This window comes from Lissotriton helveticus, chromosome 11 (assembly GCF_964261635.1).
Source record: "Lissotriton helveticus chromosome 11, aLisHel1.1, whole genome shotgun sequence".
In the NCBI taxonomy this organism is placed as follows: domain Eukaryota; kingdom Metazoa; phylum Chordata; class Amphibia; order Caudata; family Salamandridae; genus Lissotriton; species Lissotriton helveticus.
In genome coordinates, this window is record NC_136072.1 from 4,668,514 (window position 1) to 4,690,518 (window position 22,005).

Below are 22,005 nucleotides of genomic sequence, written 5' to 3' on the forward strand. Positions count from 1 at the left end.
CGATAGTTTCACGAGGCAGAGGGCCGCGGCAGCGCCAGCAGGCCAAGACGATAGTTTCACGAGGCAGAGGGCCGCGGCAGCGCCAGCAGGCCAAGTCACGGATGAGTTCTTCTCGGGTCTCTCGACTCCAGGATACAACTGCCTTCCTGGTCTGGTCCTGCCCCAGTTATAGGTCTGGTCCCCTTTGATGTCCGGACCCTCGCGCCTGGGGGCCGGGAGGTCCGGGATGAGGGAGTCCAGACACCCAGCAGGGGGGTGGAGCCAGCGCCCAGGCGGCCGGGGGTGATCGACACCTGGCGGAGGAGAGCCGTTGACGATTCCTTCTCCCATTGACTCGCCAAGTGGTCACTCTGCCTCCTGGGGGGAGGTTGGTGCCTCGATGTCGGGCCCGGCCGGGCCCAGGGTGAGGGTCGAGTTGAGGCCACGCGGCCTCGTGCTGCAGTGCCCCAAGATGGCGGCCGGGTCGATGTCGTGGGGTAGAGGGTGACCCGGGCCAGCTGGGTCCGGAGCTGGTGTCTTGTAGTGGAGGGATTGCAGGGTACTTCGGGTGGTCGTTGGTGGACTCTGGCTGGGGATGCAGGGAGAGCCAGGGTCCTGGTCCCATTGCGGGGAGGGGGTACAGCTCGAACATGCGGCCTGTCCAACATGCGTCCCCCCCAGCTGAAGGCGGGGAGAGTCAGCCATCTTCCTGGGGACTCTCCTCGCTGAGGCGGAAAAAGCGTGACAGGCCGTCGGCGTTGGCGTGGTCCTGGCCTGGACGATGTTCCACCGTGAAGTCCATCCCCTGCAGGGAGATGGACCAGCGCAACAGCTTCGGGTTCTCCCCCCGCATTTGCATCAGCCATTGCAGGGGTCGGTGGTCTGTTTGCACCCGGAAGTGGGTGCCGAAGAGGTATGGTCGGAGCTTCTTGAGTGCCCAGAGTACGGCGAAGGCCTCCCTCTCAATGGTGCTCCAGCGCTGTTCTCGGGGCAAGAGGCGTCTGCTGATGAAGACCACCGGATGGTCGACCCCTTCGGCGTTGAGTTGGGAGAGGACGGCCCCCACACCATGATCGGAGGCGTCCGTCTGCACAATGAATTCCCGGCTGTAGTCGGGAGCCTGGAGCACGGGGGCCGTGCACATGGCGGTCTTTAGCTTCTCGAAGGCTGATTGGCAGCCCGGGGTCCAGTTGACGGTTTTGGGGCTCTTTTTGGAGGTGAGCTCTGTGAGGGGCCCCACGATGCTGCCATAGTCCTTCACGAACCGCCGGTAGTATCCGGTGAGCCCCAGGAAGGCCCGGACCTCCGTTTGGCTCGTAGGGGGTTGCCAGGCCTGGATGGCAGCAATCTTGAGTTGGAGAGGGGCCACCAGCCCGCTTCCCACTTGGTGTCCCAGGTAGGTCACGGACCCTTGGCCAACTTGGCACTTGCTGGCCTTGATGGTGAGCCCGGCTTGCTGGAGGGCGAGTAGAACCTCCCGCAGGTGGCGGAGGTGGTCGGTCCACTGGTGGCTGTACACAGCAATGTCGTCCAGGTAGGCGGCGCTGAAGTCTTCCAGGCCCGCCAGTACCTGGTTTACCAGCCGTTGGAACGTTGCCGGGGCGTTTTTCATGCCGAAGGGCATGACTTTAAAGTGGTAGTGCCCGTCTGGGGTAGAGAAGGCGGATCGTTCTTGGGCCCTAGGGGTGAGGCCGATCTGCCAGTAGCCCGCTGTTAAGTCGAAGATGCTCAGGTAACGGGCGGCCCCCATCCGGTCAATTAGCTCGTCTGCCCGGGGGATGGGATGAGCGTCGGTCCGGGTAACTGCATTCAGCCCTCGATAGTCCACGCAGAACCGGAGCTCAGGGGCAACGCCCGGGGCAGCTGCCTTGGGAACCAGGACGACTGGGCTCGCCCAGGGACTGTCTGAGGGTTCGATTACTCCTAGGGTCAGCATCTTGGACACCTCGGTCTGGATGCAGGCTCGTACCCGGTCTGGTATGCGGTATGCTCGGTGTCGAATAGGAGGGCTGTCCCCGGTGTCCACATCGTGGAGGCACCAGGGGGTGACTCCGGGGGTGAGGGAGAACAGGGAGGCGAACTGCCTCAGGAGCGTTTGGCAGTCTTGGCGTTGCTCCGGGGACAGGGCCTCGGAGAGCTGGACCCCTTCCACTGAGCCATCCTGCTCGAAGGCCCTCAGTAAGTCCGGAAGGGGTTCGGAGTCGTCTTCTGTCCCAGTATCGGTAGCCATTAGGAGGCTGAGTTCGGATCGCACAAAATGGGGTTTGAGCCTGTTGGCATGGAGGACCCGTAGGGGGTTCCGGGCAGTCTCCATGTCGATTAAATAGGTGACGGGCCCCTTGCGTTCGATTACCTTGAAGGGCCCGGACCATCTGTCTTGGAGGGCACAGGGCTCAACCGGGGACATCACCCAGACCTGTTGTCCAGGTTCGAACTCAATGGAGGATCGTGCTGATCGTACCACCTCTTCATGTCCTCCTGACTGGCCTCGAGGTTGGCTTTGGCGGTGTCTCGGAACCGCCGGGTCTGGTTGCGGAGAGCCAGGAGATACCGGTAGATGTCCGGGGGAGTTTTCTGGGGAGGCTGCTCCCAACCTTCCTTGACTAGGCTGAGGGGGCCCCGGACGGGGTGTCCGTACAGTAGTTCAAAGGGGCTGAAGCCGAGGGACTTCTGCGGGACCTCCCGATAGGCAAACAGGAGGCATGGCAGCAGTACGTCCCACTGGCGTCGAAGGGGTTCTTCTAGACCCATAATCATCCCCTTGAGGGTGCGGTTGAATCTCTCGACCAGTCCGTTTCCTTGCGGGTGATAGGGGGTCGTGAATTTGTAGGTGACCCCGCATTGCTGCCAGAGGGACTTCATATATCTGGAGATAAAGTTCGTGCCCCTGTCACTGACGACCTCCCGGGGGAACCCCACCCGGGAGAAGATCCCCATCAGGGCCCGGCCCACCACGGGGGCCGTCACAGTCCGAAGAGGGATGGCCTCGGGATAGCGGGTGGCGTGGTCTACCAGGACCAGGATGAACCGGTGTCCTTGGGCTGTTCGAGGGTCGAGGGGCCCCACAATGTCTATTCCCACTCGTTCAAACGGGGTGGTGACGACAGGAAAGGGTTGTAATGGTGCTTTGATTTTTCGGCCACTTTTTCCGCTGGCCTGGCAGGTGGGGCAGGCCTTGCAGTGGTTGGTGACATCCTTCCGCATGTGGGGCCAGAAAAAATGGGTCACCAGGCGGTCGTAGGTTTTATCCTGCCCCAGGTGTCCGGCAAGGGGGACATCGTGGGCTAAGTTCAGGAGGAAGTCTCGGAAGCGAAGGGGCACCACCAGCACCCGACTGGCCCCTAGTTCTGCAATTTTCTGCTCGCTGTAGAGCAGGTCTTGGTCCCAGTAGATCCAGTGGGCCCCCGAGGTATCCCCGGTGCTCTGGGCCAGGGCTTGCTGCCGGAGTCCTTCGAGAGAAGGACAGGTTTGTTGCTCGGCCCGGAATTGTTCCTGCGTGGGGCCTCCCTCCTGCCGCCATTGTGCCAGGTCAGGGACGTCCCGAAGCTGGTCGGGTCCTTCTTCGGTTTGGGTCAAGGGAATGGCTTCTGGGGCGGCCTCCTCTGGGATGAGCGCGGGAGGAGGTTCTGGCCACTCGGGCTCTTCTGGGCTGGGGACCGCGTGGGCGGTCATGGACCGGGTCGTGACGCAGACCCATTCGGGGAGGCCAAGCATCCCCAGGTGCTCCCTCCGTTCGACAGCTGCCCAGGGAGAGCTTTCAAGGTCGTTTCCTAGGAGGCAGTCCACGGGGGCATCATCGCGGACAGTTACTTTTAACATCCCTGTTACTCCTCCCCACTCGAAGGGGACGCAGGCCATGTGGCATAGGCTTTCGGAGTTGTCGGCTGATCGAACAGGGCAAAGAATGTTCGGCAAGATTTGGTCTGGAGTGACGAGGTGGCGTCGGACCGCCGTTACACTGGCCCCGGTGTCGCGGAGGGCTTCCGCCCGGCGGCCATTGATGTTGACCCATTGACCGTACTTCTGTGTGTTGGCGGGAAGGGGGGCCCGCGGAATCATGTCTCTCTCCCCTAAGCAGACCAGGGCCATGGCGGCGGGTGCCCATTCAGAGGGATCGGTCTCGTACTCCTCTTGGTCTTCCGGGATTATTTCTTCCCCTAGGGCCGCCGCTGCAACTTGGCGGGGAGTAGTGTTCGGGTTCTTTGGGCAGTTGGGATCACTGGCGTAGTGGCCGGGTCGCTGGCACCTGTGGCACGTAATGTTGGCCCGGAAACCGGCCCGGACGGCAGGGCTTCCCCGGCCAACCGGGGTCGAGGGGTTTCTGGGGGGTGACGAGGGGCCGGGGTCTCTCCCCCGACCCTGACTTCCTCCTCCCCCTCGGGGGCGATACGATCTGGATACTTCGCTGGGTGCGCTCCGGCCAACTCGGGTGCTTTCCCACCGGTCGGCTTCGGCGGCGAGTTGTCGAGGGTCGGTTAGCTTGCTGTCCAGGAGGTGTTGCCGGAGCTCCACGAAGCAGTTGTTCGACAGGTGTTCCCATACGATAAGGTCAAAGAGTTGGTCGTAGGTGGTTACTTTGTTGCCCTTGATCCACCCCTCGAAGGCTCGGCTAAAAAAGTTCACGTACTCCACCCAAGTTGTACCCGGAATCCGTTTGCAGTCGCGGAACCGTTGGCGGTACATCTCAGGTGTGAGCCCGTATCGAGTGAGGAGGGCGGCCTTCATGTGGTCGTAGGAGGTCATCAGCTGGTCTGGGAGTTGCAGCAGGGCGTCCCGCCCTTCGTTGACAAACCTCCCCCATAATCCGGCTCCCCAATCGCTTCGGGGAATCCGGTGGGAGGTCATTGCCACCTCATAGGCTTTAAACCACTGCTGGATATCATCGTTCTTGTGGTATTCCCGGATGACATCTTTGGGGATGTGAACCTTGGGTTCGGTCGAGGCAGACGGGGTCGGTCGTTCGGGGAGCCCGAGGTCTTTATTCTGTTTCTGAATCTCCAGTGCTTTGAGATTGCGCTCATGTTCGTATTCTAGTCTCTTTTCCTCTAGCTCCCTCTGTCTTTGCTTGTCTTCCCGCTCTTCCCTGAGTCGTAAGTGTTCCAGGGTTATTTTTTGTTCTGCCAGCTTGAGTTCCCCATCCAAGCGAAGTCGGGCAAGTTCTAATTCGTGGAGTCTGGTTTTTTCTCTTTCTCGGATCTCTTCCAGGGAGAGATCCGTTCTTTCTTTAGTTGGTGCGGGGCTCGTTTCGGTTGTTTGTGTTCGGGGTACGGCCGTACCCGTTTCTGCCCAAGCTTCTAGGGCTCGTTTGAAGTCTTCCTTTGTGCTAAGACCTGTGGTTGGAAGTCCAAGTTCTATGCAATATTGCTTCAGTTCCCGGTGGTTGTAGTCTTCCAATTTTTCCATCTGAAATTTTTCCGTTGTTCCGCTCTCTATTGACATGGTTGTTGTGTGTGGTGGGGCGAGTGACTTTCTGTACGATTATGCGTAGGTTCGGATCCCGTCGCTGGCCACCAATGTTAGACGGGGACCCTGAGGGTCGGCCGGATTCCGAGGGAGAGATCCCCGAGGGGGACCGTCTCCGGCGATCGTACAGACAAGTACCCTCCCTCCCCACAAACAGGCACCACACCAAGTCGAGTTCAAGGCTTTATATAAGGTTCTTAAGGCAAGGATATCAGCGATACAGGATAACTTGGACCCGGGGGTCCTCTCACTTCTAGTCTCTGTAGGGAAAGGGGGTAGCGGGACAGTCTTAGTACCGGATCGGTACAGGTGGTGGTAAAAGGCGAGCTCACAATCCTCGAGCTGGAGGGTCTGTGGATCGGGCCGCGGCAGCGCCAGCAGGCCAAGGTGATAGTCTCATAAAGCAGAGGGCCGCGGCAGCGCCAGCAGGCCAAGTCGATGGTTTCACGAGGCAGAGGGCCGCGGCAGCGCCAGCAGGCCAAGATGGTTTCACGAGGCAGAGGGCCGCGGCAGCGCCAGCAGGCCAAGATGGTTTCACGAGGCAGAGGGCCGCGGCAGCGCCAGCAGGCCAAGACGATGGTTTCACGAGGCAGAGGGCCGCGGCAGCGCCAGCAGGCCAAGACGATAGTTTCACGAGGCAGAGGGCCGCGGCAGCGCCAGCAGGCCAAGACGATAGTTTCACGAGGCAGAGGGCCGCGGCAGCGCCAGCAGGCCAAGTCACGGATGAGTTCTTCTCGGGTCTCTCGACTCCAGGATACAACTGCCTTCCTGGTCTGGTCCTGCCCCAGTTATAGGTCTGGTCCCCTTTGATGTCCGGACCCTCGCGCCTGGGGGCCGGGAGGTCCGGGATGAGGGAGTCCAGACACCCAGCAGGGGGGTGGAGCCAGCGCCCAGGCGGCCGGGGGTGATCGACACCTGGCGGAGGAGAGCCGTTGACGATTCCTTCTCCCATTGACTCGCCAAGTGGTCACTCTGCCTCCTGGGGGGAGGTTGGTGCCTCGATGTCGGGCCCGGCCGGGCCCAGGGTGAGGGTCGAGTTGAGGCCACGCGGCCTCGTGCTGCAGTGCCCCAAGATGGCGGCCGGGTCGATGTCGTGGGGTAGAGGGTGACCCGGGCCAGCTGGGTCCGGAGCTGGTGTCTTGTAGTGGAGGGATTGCAGAGTACTTCGGGTGGTCGTTGGTGGACTCTGGCTGGGGATGCAGGGAGAGCCAGGGTCCTGGTCCCATTGCGGGGAGGGGGTACAGCTCGAACATGCGGCCTGTCCAACACTTCTCATCAGGATTGAGCCTGTGAATGAACGCCCCGTTGCCTTGCTGCTCCCACTGCATGAGCCCTCGCTTCTCATCAGGATTGAGCCTGTGAATGAACGCCCCGTTGCCTTGCTGCTCCCACTGCATGAGCCCTCGCTTCTTGTCAGGAATGAGCCTGTGAATGAACGCCCGTTGCCTTGCTGCTCCCACTGCATGAGCCCCTCGCTTCTTGTCCAGATTGAGCCTGTGAATGAACGCCCCATTGCCTTGCTGCTTCCACTGCATGGCCCCTCGCTTCTTGTCAGGATTGAGCCTGTGAATGAACTCCTGTTGCCTTGCTGCTTCCACTGCATGAGCCCCTTGCTTCTTGTCAGGATTGAGCCTGTGAATGAACGCCCCGTTGCCTTGCTGCTCCCACTGCATGAGCCCCTTGCTTCTTGTCAGGATTGAGCCTGTGAATGAACGCCCGTTGCCTTGCTGCTTCCACTGCATGGCCCCTCGCTTCTTGTCAGGAATGAGCCTGTGAATGAACTCCTGTTGCCTTGCTGCTCCCACTGCATGAGCCCCTTGCTTCTTGTCAGGATTGAGCCTGTGAATGAACGCCCGTTGCCTTGCTGCTTCCACTGCATGGCCCCTTGCTTCTTGTCAGGATTGAGCCTGTGAATGAACTCCCGTTGCCTTGCTGCTCCCACTGCATGAGCCCTCGCTTCTCATCAGGATTGAGCCTGTGAATGAACGCCCCGTTGCCTTGCTGCTCCCACTGCATGAGCCCTCGCTTCTCATCAGGATTGAGCCTGTGAATGAACGCCCCGTTGCCTTGCTGCTCCCACTGCATGAGCCCTCGCTTCTTGTCAGGAATGAGCCTGTGAATGAACGCCCGTTGCCTTGCTGCTCCCACTGCATGAGCCCCTCGCTTCTTGTCCAGATTGAGCCTGTGAATGAACGCCCCATTGCCTTGCTGCTTCCACTGCATGGCCCCTCGCTTCTTGTCAGGATTGAGCCTGTGAATGAACTCCTGTTGCCTTGCTGCTTCCACTGCATGAGCCCCTTGCTTCTTGTCAGGATTGAGCCTGTGAATGAACGCCCCGTTGCCTTGCTGCTCCCACTGCATGAGCCCCTTGCTTCTTGTCAGGATTGAGCCTGTGAATGAACGCCCGTTGCCTTGCTGCTTCCACTGCATGGCCCCTCGCTTCTTGTCAGGAATGAGCCTGTGAATGAACTCCCGTTGCCTTGCTGCTCCCACTGCATGAGCCCCTTGCTTCTTGTCAGGATTGAGCCTGTGAATGAACGCCCGTTGCCTTGCTGCTTCCACTGCATGGCCCCTTGCTTCTTGTCAGGATTGAGCCTGTGAATGAACTCCTGTTGCCTTGCTGCTCCCACTGCATTGCCCCTCGCTTCTTGTCAGGATTGAGCCTGTGAATGAACGCCCGTTGCCTTGCTGCTTCCACTGCATGGCCCCTCACTTCTTGTCAGGAATAAGCCTGTGAATGAATGCCTCATTGTGCTGTTGCTCTCTTTGCATGGACCCTTGCTTCTTCTGAAGAAAGAACCAGTGAATGAATTCCATGGTGGGTTAATGGTCCCATTGCATGGTGAATGGATGTCTTGTTGCTTTGATGCTCCCACTACATGGCCCGTCGCTTCTTGTCAGGAATGAACTGGTGAATGATCGCCCCTTTTCATTGCTGCTCCCATTGCATGCCCCCTTGTTTCTTGTCAGGAGTGAACCAGTGAATGAATGCCTCGTACTGTTTCTCCCGCTGCAGTGCCCTTTGTTCCTTCTTCTAGGAGTACCCCCGGACTCTTTGAAGCAGAGAAGAGCTATAATTAGGGAGAAATGATCACACCACTCCAGTTGCTTCAAGTGAAAAAGGATGCTTTAATTATAACTGGCAAGAACTCTGACCCCCCTCACCAAGGAGTACAGTTCCATATATCCCACTGATGAGACCCCGCACAAGGAGCACCCGCCAATAAAGAGCACAGCCTGTGAGTTCAGTGATTGCTGTACATACCTCCACACACAATCGCTTTGCCATCTACCCAAGCCTTTCAGCCTGTCCTCCCCCCATTCCAAGTTGGAAACCCTCCATTACTGCCACTCTCCGAAATGTGTGTGTCAAAGTCGAGTGCCAGGAAGCCTAATGTAAGCCTCTTCTCAACACTTGCCCTGCGCGTACTACCGAGCCATTCCTATGCCAAAAGTTGGGGCAATCATTGTACCCATCACTGCCGCCCTGAACCCCAAAAAGAACTGTAACTGCAACAAAGGGTATACCCTTGCCTCACACAGACAGTGTAAGGGCAGAGCTGCCCCATTTCCCTTTTGGTCCGCCTTGGACTTCCTCAAATGCACTTCCAAACTCTTTGCCTTCCAGACCAGGTTGGCCAACACCACCCCTGCGTTGCCATTCCAAGCTACCAACTGTGAACCCCTAAAAGCTCCGAAGAACACCAGACTGAATGTTGCTCTGCAGAGCTGTGCCTCAATGCCGGAAGTGCACACAACTATTCCCCGCTCCACTATTGCCCTTAGCATCGAAATCGATAGGACGCCTTACCCAGGGCACCTCCTCAGGCAGTCAGGACCAGTCGTCTAACATTTTTCGACCCATTTCACTACTGCCTGGGTCATACTCCCTTAAAATGAGATAGTCACAGATAATCCCTTCTCTATTTGCACCAAGTTGAATTTCAGCATATCCTTGTGCCTCACCCGCAGCCTCACTCAGTCGCTGCGCCCTCTGTTACCTGATGTTAGGAAGTCTCTTCAACCCTGTCAATATGTTCTACTTATTGACTCCGCCATCAAATATTGAACTAGTATGTATGCTTTCACAGCCCAAAGCCCCACAAGTCCTCCAGAACACGAAGCCCCTCCTTTGCTGCATTTGGGGCCAAACCACAGAACCTCTCCTAGTGCATCAGCCAATCCAATATCTGTCAAGATGCACAATGTGCATAGCTCTAAACAAGATGTTCTTCTCCAAGCATAGCAAGAACAATTCTCTCAGAATCTTCCCCACCCAAGCATCAGATGCTGACAACCTGTTCATCACCTGAGCCATGGTTGCATTATAAAAGACAAACATCAAACTCATGTTCCATAGCTCATTGCCCCATAGACGCACTGCCGGAAGTAACAAAAATAATTCCAAAAAGCCAATACTGTGCTCAAGCTTGAGACTGGGTCTCCACACACAGATGCCCCTCCCAGAACACCCCAAAACCTCCTGATCTTGAGGCATCTCAAAATCTCTCCTCATTCCACGTGATTTTGCAGCTATAGTGTCACTTTTAAATACACCAATAACCACCTCCATACCAACAAATCATCCTTCACTCAGCTAAACAGTCAACTCCTGTGATGCGGAATCCCAGCCCGCATAGCAAATGCAATGCTCCTGCAAAAGGCACATACCAGGGCCACTACCCCAAGTGGAACATTCTGATAATCAGACACCTTTGCTTGTAGACGCAGCTCACTTCCTTATCTGCAGCAGCTCATATTCAGCCACTTGTCTGTGGTCACCAACAACACCATCATCACAGAGTCCAACTCAATCCCCAAAAATGTCTCAGTGGTAGCTGCCCCCTCTTTCTTTTTAGCTGCCAGTGGCATTCCAAATTGGTCCGCATTGACTACCAATTTCCCTCAATCTCTCACACTTACCCAGTACCTTCTGTTCGCCCCACTAGCATGAAATCATCCAAGTAATTAAGTACCTGTTTTGATGCGTCCCGTGGACCTCAGCATCCCCTGGACCACAGCATCCCCTGGACCACAGCATCCCCTGGAACTCAGCATCCCCTGGACCTCCTTAGCATCCCCTGGACCTCCTTAGCATCCCCTGGACCTCAGCATCCCCTGGACCTCAACATCTCCTGGACCTCCTTAGCATCCCCTGGACCTCCTCAGCATCCCCTGGACCTCCTTAGCACCCCCTGGACCTCCTCAGCATCCCCTGGACCTCCTCAGCATCCCCTGGACCTCCTTAGCATCCCCTGGACCTCCTCAGCATCCCCTGGACCTCCTTAGCATCCCCTGGACCTCCTCAGCATCCCCTGGACCTCCTTAGCATCCCCTGGACCTCCTCAGCATCCCCTGGACCTCCTTAGCACCCCCTGGACCTCCTCAGCATCCCCTGGACCTCCTTAGCATCCCCTGGACCTCCTCAGCATCTCCTGGACCTCCTTAGCATCCCCTGGACCTCCTCAGCATCCCCTGGACCTCCTTAGCATCCCCTGGACCTCCTCAGCATCCCCTGGACCTCCTTAGCACCCCCTGGACCTCCTCAGCATCCCCTGGACCGCCTCAGCATCCCCTGGACCTCCTCAGCATCCCCTGGACCTCCTTAGCATCCCCTGGAACTCCTTAGCACCCCCTGGACCTCCTCAGCATCCCCTGGACCTCCTCAGCATCCCCTGGACCTCCTTAGCATCCCCTGGACCTCCTCAGCATCTCCTGGACCTCCTTAGCATCCCCTGGACCTCCTCAGCATCCCCTGGACCTCCTTAGCATCCCCTGGACCTCCTCAGCATCCCCTGGACCTCCTTAGCACCCCCTGGACCTCCTCAGCATCCCCTGGACCGCCTCAGCATCCCCTGGACCTCCTCAGCATCCCCTGGACCTCCTTAGCATCCCCTGGACCTACTCAGCATCCCCTGGACCTCCTCAGCATCCCCTGGACCTCCTCAGCATCCCCTGGACCTCCTCAGCATCCCCTGGAACTCAGCATCCCCTGGACCTCCTTAGCATCCCCTGGACCTCCTTAGCATCCCCTGGACCTCCTCAGCATCCCCCGGACCCCAGCATCTCCTGGAGCTCCTCAGCATCCCCTGGACCTCCTCAGCATCCCCCGGACCCCAGCATCCCCTGGACCTCCTCAGCATCCCCTGGACCTCCACAGCATCCCCTGGACCTCCTCAGCATCCCCTGGACATCCTCAGCCTCCCCTGGACCTCCTCAGCATCCCCTGGACCGACCTCCTCAGCACCCCCTGGACCTCCTCAGCACCCCCTGGGCCTCCACAGCACCCCCTGGACCTTCTCAGCACCCCCTGGACTTCCTCAGCACCCCCTGGACCTCCTCAGCATCCCCATGACCTCCTCAGCATTCAATGGACCTCCTCAGCATCCCCTGGACCTCCTCAGCATCCCCTGGACCTCCTCGGCATCCCCTGGACCTCCTCAGCACCCCCTGGACCTCCTTAGCATCCCCTGGACCTCCTCAGCACCCCCTGGACCTCCTTAGCATCCCCTGGACCTCCTCAGCACCCCCTGGACCTCCTCAGCATTCCCTGGACCTCCTCAGCATCCCCTGGACCTCCTCAGCATCCCCTGGACCTCCTTAGCATCCCCTGGACCTCCTCAGCATCCTCTGAACCTCTTCATCCCCTGGAAACTCAGCATCCCCTGGACCTCAGCATCCCCTGGACCTCCTCAGCATCCCCTGGACCTCCTCAGCATCCCCTGGACCTCCTCAGCATCCCCTGGACCTCCTCAGCATCCCCTGGACCTCCTAAGCATCCCCTGGTCCTCAGCATCCCTTGGTCCTCAGCATCCCCCAGACCCCAGCATCCCCCGGACCTCAGCATCCCCCGGACCTCAGCATCCCTCGGACCTCAGCATCCCCCGAACACCAGCCACAACCAGACCTCAAAGCATCTTCTTAATTTGTGTGCTGTTGTGAACTGTTTTCTAAACCTCACTCGGGGTGAAGGATATGAGGGCATTTTTATAAGATCATCAAAGAAAGGATTCGTCAATTTAACTGAGGCTAACAAGGTATTGGGTACCGTTAAGGAATAGTCGTGAAATAAAATCATGTTTACAAAGAATTTAAAATGTTTATTATAAAGAGCTAACAACATTTGACCTGCTTTTCACTTCCTTTCAGAATCACAACATCTATGGGAGCAACCAGTTTCTTGTGCATGACTTCACGATCGTGTTCATCGTCTTCCTGACGAGTAAGTGGAGAAACCCTGGCATTTAACTGTGAGAAACACCCAAGATCAGACAGTGCATCTGAGGTGAGCCGAGACTGCAGTTGAAGCAGCCCCATTGGCTCTCCACTCCCTGAGGAGATGTGACAATGAGACCTGGTGATCATTAGTTCTCATCTGGTAACTTTGACAAATCTCCCTCGGATCTCAACACGGTTTGAGGGCTCTCTTGTCTTAGGGGTGTTGTTGTGTCTGCTCTTGTAGGAGGTGAGAGCCTGGGGTTCAGTCCAAACCTGCAGTACCCCTTGTAAGCTCAGCAGACTGGCTGTGGAGGCTGTGAGACACACTTGCCAGCAGGAGGCGCTCCTGAGAGAGTAGAAAGGGGGGCTTGTTCAACATCAATAGATGTTTATTGTGGGACACTGTGATAGCAAGCCCACTTGTTACTTGTCTCCTTTAATGATGGTATCATGCAGAGGTGGGTGATCAAAGGGAATGTGCTCTTTGTACTGTCCATGCCAGTGGTTGTTTTTGCCATATTTTGTCCATTCCTTTAAAATGGCAGCTGCTTCTCTCATGCTGATTAAAAGGCATTTGTAGGTTTTGTACCATTTGTTTGTCAGTGACACATGTGCATTCCTCTTTTTCAGTGAGCTCGACTCCTGCGTGGCCAGTGTTGGCCCCATACAGACCCCCGGCACAGCTCCTCTCTCCACCCTTGTTCTTATCTGCTCTTTTCAACATTCTTTGGGCTATTGCTTTGCACACATACGGCTTCCTTATGGTGCAGAAACAGCCGTGGTACAGCCCAGATGACGTCTACAGGTGCAGTTTACCATTCTGAGTTTGATACTGGTTTGTATGTGTTGATTTTATGCAACTGCTCTTTACCTGAAGTTGATTTGCTTTTTTCTAAATCTATTTCCCATTCCTAAGTAAGTGCAGTGGCATTGCCAATCTCACCACTGAGATGGTGCTGTGCCAGCAAAATCCAGTTCATACTCTCCCTCACCCCTTTCTCTCATTTATATTTTCTCCGAGGCAAAAATCTGGGTAACCTCTGGATTTATGACCCTCACCATAACATAGGATCTTTCCTAGTGCAGGTATGTTACCGCAAATATTAGATGAGCTTTGAATATTGTGCTTGTGAGTCCCAGCAGATAAGGAGAACAGCTGCACCCTTGTTCTCGAAGCGGGGACCGACATTCCGAACCTTAAACAAAGCAATGCCCACACAGCCCTTCAAGTGTACAATGTTGCTTAAAATGGTTCACAAAGTCCTTCTTGTGGATCTTGTTGTTGTTTCCAATAAACATCTTCTAATTTCAGTTTCTACTCCCAGCTAACACGTTTCGTCATTCGGGTGTACCCAGGGACTTCTTCAGGGTAGGGAAATACGTATAAATACACAATAAATCCTAGTTAAAAATCTTTGTGCATTTCATACTTATGACTCACTTCACCAAAATAAGCAACAATGTCTCAATCGGATTCAATGAGAAAGACAAATACACATGTATGTACATGACATCACAGAAAGGAAAACGGGGAGGCTCCTGATCGTTTGTTCAAAGGTGCTCGTGGCATCATATATTTGAAATCGCAGTTTATACAGGACAATTGTATCAGCACTGTGGGCATAAATTGCAAAGGCAACCCAAAAGAACTTGGTACACGTTGTGCTTGTGACATAAAAAGTGACAGCGCAAGTGACAAGTGAAACAGACAGCGAAAAGTGACAAAGTGATGAAGAATATATACAAGGATCAATGGTTCAACACAATTGATTATTTACAGTGATTGAGCATGTTTTAACACTTTTTATGAATCAAAGTTGAAAATTCGCCGTGAGTTGCGCTGATAAATCGGTCGAAGGCGTTTAGATCCTATTGATTTAGGACCAGCTTCAAGACCAGGTTGCCACTTTTAAGGTGCTGTACAGGGAAGGAAAGGAACAGTTTACGGAGGGGACGTGGAAAATGGGGGGTGTACGAGCTGGAGTGAGCCTGAGGTAGGGGCAGCCTACGTGTAGGTCGAGAGGTGCAGGTTGTGGGTGGTCGACAGGTAAGCCGCGTGATGAGTCAAGGTGCTGGCGCGAGTGATAGAGATTACTGGTGTGGCGCAGCGTGAGGAAACGTCCTCGTGAATACAGAAGGACTTGCCTATGGGTGGGAGAGATGGGGTTAGCTAACAGAAGTAATGGATGGTGCAAGTGAATGTGCCAGTGAATAAGCAAACTCACCAAGGGGTACTGGGTTCCGGCGTGAGTCAGGGAACCATGGATGAGGAAGCGCGAGGAGGCGTCTGTGTGGAGATGGATAAGTCGGGATGGTTCCAGTGGTGAAAAGAATGGGATTAACTCACTTCAGTGAGAAGTGGTGCAGTCATTAGCGCTGGTTGCAGAGGTAAACTCACCAATTGGCCACCAGTAGAGAACTGGATCTGGCAAGTAACAGGGTCGGACCCCCGATCCACTGTGTGAGTCCGGAAATGGATGCCCGAGTGTGGAAAAGAGGGGAGCGGGTTGTAATTAGGTTACTGCGGAGATCAAAGCAACTAAACAAAACCATTGAAACATGTCTGGTCCGGTGGGGCCAAAAACTGCAACACAGGCCTCCTGTTATTTGGAGAAGTTCAAGGGAGGAATGAATCCGTTGGCAAGAGAGGCGCTGAGATCAGCATCGGGCCGCCACTTTCGTTTGCGGTATCCACCAATGTCTTGAGTGACTCAAGGATCCGTGTGGGAATGATAAACGCTGCGCTTCCGGAAATGGAGCATCAATGCTGATACAACTGTACTGTATAAACTGCGAATTTAGTCCCAATTTAAATTTTCCCACATATAGAGAGAGGAATTGTTTATTGCCAGACTCAAATTTTTATTTCAGAAGATCAGTGAAATCTAGTAAGAACTTTATCATAACAATTGGCCAGGCAAGTTTTCCTAAACTTAAGCCTCTGGTTTCAAAACTTGATAAACTCATTGCTGCTACAAATATAAAGGGGGGAGGGATAATTGAGCCAGCCAAACAAGCGAGAAACTCTGTACCTCATGTTATTGATACTCCATCTCAAAGTGTCCCAAGAATTAGAGTAGTGGAAAGCAAAAACCCCCTAGTACAGACCGTCAATGTTGTAGCTACATCAACTTCCCAAAAGCCCACGCACGTTCCACCACAACACCTGCCAAGGACCAACGCTCAGAAGCAGATCTGCCAAACAGCAGGAAACTTGGCAAATGCCTTAGCGAAAGATATGCCAAAGACAAAAGAGGGCGATAAGGGGATTAACAACACTAGTTCGCCACCAAAACAAAGCCAAACACCAAGAACCTTCTCTCGACAGCCACCAACAATTAACTTACCCCCTGAAGCCCAATCCTATGTGGTGGCACTCGCAGGAGTTCCTCCGTTAACTGAGGGGAAAAGAGAAAGGGAGACTGAGCTGAAAAACAAGTGCATCCAGTGGCTTGGTGTAAATAGACCCCTCCTGGGGAATGTCTCAGGGGAAATCCTGTCAGCCAGAAGAGTGGGCTGGATTGGGAGGAGCCCAAAGACAGTAGCTGGTGACGTGATAATTCTGAATTTTAGGGACGTCTCTGCTGTAGGGTATATCTGTAATGCCCCGCACTATTGTTCAGACACGCAAATATGTCCTCTGCACCTCTCGTATTTTTACCCCACTCCTAGCCTGGAACCATGCCGACCAAGATTCACACATAATAACAGGGGGGGGTTTCCCACATCACATAGAACTATAAATGGGGTATTTAGGGAGGGCATGTCTTCCTATGGTTCACTACTCCCGATACAGCCACACTGGAATAGGTTCAGTGCTCTGGAAGATGTAGACTGACTTAGTCAAGGAGGAATGTCACCCTCAGAAGCCACAAATGTAGTACACAGAAGCTCAGGGGCACCAGAGGAAAATATTCTGCCGCAAACGCTGATGGAGGCTCCAAAAGCTGCCAACATAGTAAGGAAAAGGATTACCAATAGGGGGATTAGGGAAGTCGAAGGATCAGTAAGCTCAGAAGAAGGATGCCTAAAGTTGGTCTCCTGGAATATAGCCGGGCAAAAAAACAAGCTGCTTACTCCCAAGTGGGCCAACTTTATGGCAGAATATGACATCCGCCTGATGCAAGAGACCTGGGCACTAGAAGAGAGCTCAAGTGCGACCTTTGCAACGTTTGACATCTTGGCAGTATCTACAGGCAGAGGGCGCCCGTCGGGCGGGCTATCAATTTGGATAGGAACTCACCTGGGAATCCGAGCAACCAAAATCCAAACAAATTCCCCGAACATCCAGTGTATCTTAATAGAACCCCCAAGCCAACCCCTAGTAGCAATAATAAACACCTACTCGAGGCCATCTAGGAATGGCCAGGAATCAGCTACATTTAGAGCCCTGAACTCTTTTATTCAAGGGCTAGACCCCTCTATCTCAATAATCCTCGGAGGGGATTTTAACTGCAAATTTGAACCTCTGGGTAGTTTAGAACTGGGTGACCAAGACGAGGTAGATGCACTATGGCATATCCCGGACCTAAATATTGCCCCTGTCAGGGCTTGGACACCCCTTGTGCTCCAAATAAAAAGTTTCTCCCTTGCGACATCCCTGCGGGCGTGCAATGGGAGACTAGACCCTGACCGCCCAGCAATGGCAACTTTTAATCGGGCAAACAAAACAACCATCATTGACTACCTAATGGTGGATGCCAAAAACTGGGACAAGCTGAAAGAATTTAGGGTCATTCAAAGACAGGACAGTGATCACAATGCCCTGGTAGTAACTTTCAAACCAGGGTCATTTGGATTAACCACCCCTGACCACATACCTGCCATGACGACACTTCCTCTCACGCTGACCAATAACAGAAGGAGGGTTAAGTGGCCCCACCTTGTAGATTCAACCTCGAAGCTTGCCAAAATCTACCAACTCGCTATCCCTTTTTTAGAGCAGATGGGTGACTCGCCTGGTTGGCAGCAGGCACTAGATACGCATAAACAGCTAGTTGAGGTACTAGGGGATGTGTTTTACCCCATAAGTAGAATTAAGAAGCATGTTCCAAAAACACACCCCTGGTTTATTAATGCATGCAGGAACTCAAAAAAGGAGCTCCTTGCGGCAATTAAGGCAAAAGATAGAGAGAATATTAGGGCAGCTAGACTGATTTACAAAAAGGAGCTGACCAGGGGCAAAAGAGAGTGGGAAGAAGACAGGTGGGAAGAACTCAGAGGTGCCCTTGTGACAAAAGATACCAAACTATTCTCGGCATTAGTAAATTCCGGATCAAATGATGGCGGGGGGACCCTCCTACCAAATATCCCCCCCTCAGCGTGGGAGGCGCATTTCTCTGCATCCTACACTAGCCCTGTGACCGGCTACAGTGACCATTTAGATAGGTCTGGGATGCTAGAGCTAGAAGGTCCCTCCTGGATCTCTCCTGCCCAAGACCCCTCGCACGAGTGTCGACTGCGGGGGGCCTCGGGCATGGGACACCAGATAGACCATAGGGGCACCGAGGCGAGGATGGCACCGAGAAGTGGTGAGAGTATCTCAGCTAGGGAGGTGGAGACTGCAATCACAAGTCAACTCCCTAACAAAGCACCAGGCCTCGATAGGGTACCGGGTGACCTTTTCCGTTCTCAGCCAAAGATCTGGGCTCCGTACCTAACCGTATTGTTTAATGCAGTCCTACTGGGGGCAAAGATACCTGACACCTGGGCGGGGGCCGAGATCGTCCCCATTTTTAAGAAGGGGTGCCCTTTGGAGACGTCAAATTATAGACCAATCAGTCTCTTGGATACTACCCAGAAACTGATGGGCCGGATACTCCTGGATAGAATACTGGGATGGGCGGAGGAGCATGAAGTAATGACTACCCTTCAGGCCGGGGGAAACGGCCATTACAACGAAGCCGTACTGCATGCGTGGTTACCACGAAAGCCTTTACCACGCATACCTTTACTACGAGGTTTGTAGTAAAGGTATATGTGGTAAAGGTAAAAAGTAAAAAAAAGGGGGGCTTGGGGGTTCTCCCCCCCAAAAGAAAACTCACCTGAAGTCACGTCGGGTTATGTATTTAATCAGCGTCGTTTAAGAGAAAACGGAAAATAAACTTCCGCTTTCTCTTAGTTATGCGTGGTAAACGAATTCCGTTGTAACGCATGCGTGATAAAGGCATGCGTTGCAACGGAATTCGTTGTAACGTCATACATTCTCAGGCTGGCTTTAGATCAGGGATCTCGACCATGGATCAACTCTTTAGGCTGCAGGTCCTTTTCTGGAAGACCGTAAGTGTCGAGGGTGGCAGCCTCTACCTGGTCTTCGTTGACCTGCGGGCCGCTTTCGACCTTGTGCCGAGGGAGAGTTTATGGAGGGTCTTAAAAGATCTTGGCCTTCCTCCCTATCTATTGGAGGTCTAGAAGCGGTTTCACGAAGGGAACTATGCCCGGGTGAGGTGCGGGAGGAACGGAGAACTTTCTGCACGTTTCCCTGTAACTAGAGTCGTACGCCAGGGCTGCGCCCTGGCTCCTACGCTTTTTAGTCTATATATAAATGGCCTGGTGGGGGAACTAGATAACGTCAGGGATAGCGACGCCCCTTGGTTGGCGTCAGGTCGGTTGCCTGCTCTGATGTTCGCAGACGACACCTTATTGTTGTCGCGAACATCAACAGGCATCCAGCGGGTTCTGGACGGCTTTGTTTCATTCTGCGCCTCGCGGGGACTCGAGATTAATTTAGATAAAACGAAATATATGATCTTCGGACCCCCGAAACGCACCCGCCCTAGCCCTACACTAAACGGCACCCGCTCGAAGGGTGAGAACATTTGTATACCTGGGGGTCACCTTGACTGAGGACTTTGGTTGGGGCCCTCAGGTAGCCAAATCTACCCTAAAGCTCTCACAGATTCTAGGGGGCATAGGCAAGTTCCAGCGGACAACGCAATTTAAGCCAGTCTCCCCAGCGCTTGAAATCTACAGTGTCCAAGTTAGACCTGCTGCAACCTACGGTGCAGAACTTTGGGGACATTCGAGCATAGCAAGCCTTCTCAGGGTTGAACGGGCCTCTGATTGGTCTACCCCAAAGCACCCCGCTCATACCCTTGAGATTTGACCTAGGTGTGGAGCCCATCTCTGAACAAATAGCGGCCCGACCCCTCCTGTACTGGAGAAGGCTCTGGACAGTACCTGAGCTTGCGGACTACAGAGCTGAGTTCGCTGCTGTCTGGGGGTCGTTGAAGAGTAAGAAAATATCCTGGTTGCTCCACATTAAAACTATTGCCTATCGAATAGGAATGCCCCAAATATGGGAGACCCCGGCGGAGAGTTGTCCAGTGGTGTGGAGAACTGAGCTGCTGGCCTCTTTGAGGCACCACAACCTAAGTTTGCTGCACCGCTTGCCAAGTATGGGCAGGTTGTCTTCGGAATTTTTGAAGGTAAAACTCGTGCCCAGAAGGGAGGAATTTCTGGACCAAATAGAACCTCCCCTTGCAAGAAAACTATATACACAACTAAGGCACGGTTGCCTGCCACTTGGGACACTGACCTGCAAATGGACAGGTCAAGAGGAGGGAATCTGCCCTGTCTGCAACAATAGCAAAGAAGACATTGCCCATGTTTTGTTCTTTTGCCCTGCTTATAGCGCAATCCGGAGAGCTTGGCGGGTACCACTATGTAAAAATTTGGGACTAAAACATTGTGCTCAAGCCGTTAGAATTTTAAAATATGATACATCCCCCCTCATTGTGTTTTCGGTCTCCCGCTTTTTGTCCGGCATGTGGCGTAGAAGGTCCACTTTGATTAATTGTGACTGATTATAATGATGGCCATTTTTCGTTTGATAACTGACTGTATAATAATGTTTTAACTGTTGGTTCTTAATTATTTATGTATTTTATTGTATGTACATATTTTATCTGTGCTTTTATGGTCGTTGACCGAAATAAAGTTATCACAAACAAACTAATGAATAACTGTTCTCCTAACTGTGCTCTTTGATAAGTTACTCCAGACACACCCATAAGGCCTACTATTTTATGAATGAATTTTATTTAAAAAGCTACTCTGTTAGGCTTGTCAGGTGGATCATACAATTTTAAATTATTCCTGTAATGTTTCTCCTCTAGATTGTCAGACGGATTGTTAAAAAGGCAACTCGTATCTAATGTGTCCTTCTTTTATTATTGGGCATCACTAGTACATTCCTCCTCAGAAATTCAGTTGTCACTTTTTCGAACACCTGTCATCAATTTGTTATACATTAATTAGCAGTTTCATCCCTAAATGTCTTATAGCTGAAATTCCTTCGAGGAGACCATCTAAAGCTACTTTAAGAGATGCCTCATTAATAGACAGTGGGTTCATTTGAAGTCCTTTCTTTGTAAATAAATTAAAATGAGACTCTCACGGACCTGTAATTGAATAGGCCTTTCTGGGGAAAAAACTCGATATTCTAAGATTATCAGATGTCAGCAACAAGGATTAGCTCACTGATTCATCCTGCTCTCCTCATAGCTACAATTTAGAATAGATCGTTTCCCTCTTTTCATAGCAGATGTCTTCCCTCTGAAGCCTTAGACTTATCAGTTCCACATTCTCTTGTTTTCTTCCTTCTATTTATTGGGGAAGAAATTGTGGCAGTTTCCACTCACAGACAAAGGATTTTGAGGTTTGTCCTGGCACTCCTCTAAATAAACCGTTTGTTCCGTTGGTGAGAAATATTTTACCAACATTTTGACGTTAAGGACGGTTTACCAACATGCTTTGTAATTTCCTTTTTAAATTTCCACTGAAGGGTTACAAATCTGAGGTGCAATATTACATAGGAAAGGATATGCAGTTCAACATGAAAATGCAATTTGCACATTGTTTTCTTCTTTTTTACAATTTGTTGCATTTTAATTTTAATGGACTATTTTAATTGTGATATGTTTGTGTGCACATCTTTGGATTTACATGCCTGGAATGGGCAAGTGTAAATGGGAGACTCAGGATGTTCTTGTTGAGAACGCACAGATAGTGATGCTAACATGTGGCTTGAATTGAATGCTTTGGAATGATATCACGGATTACCATGGAGCTTCCTCTGATTAAATGACGTTCTTATTTCAGTGCCTGTTACCCAGGAAACACAACCGCCAATATCATGCAGACCGCATGGGACCGCGAGCCCATCGGGAAGATCAACTTCGCCAGCTATGATTGTACAACGTTGTATTTTATAGGATCGAACCACCTGGTGATCAATGCGATTGTGTTCACCAAAGGAAAGCCCTTCCGCCTGCCCCTGTATCGGAATTGTAAGTATTTCTATGACGTAATTTCCTGGAGTACGTAACTCTTGGATGGGTGATG

General features: G+C 53.1%; 1 protein-coding gene across 1 annotated transcript in view; it reads left to right on the forward strand.

The window, feature by feature from the left end:
* LOC144792953 (putative cation-transporting ATPase 13A4) overlaps positions 1–22,005 on the forward strand; it is a 254,179-nt gene that overhangs the window by 198,917 nt on the left and 33,257 nt on the right. Inside the window, exons 25-27 of the mRNA XM_078668165.1 lie at positions 12,592–12,664; positions 13,291–13,465; positions 21,763–21,950. Of these exons, the coding sequence (XP_078524291.1) occupies positions 12,592–12,664; positions 13,291–13,465; positions 21,763–21,950 (436 nt within the window). The remainder of the gene's footprint in view (positions 1–12,591; positions 12,665–13,290; positions 13,466–21,762; positions 21,951–22,005) is intronic.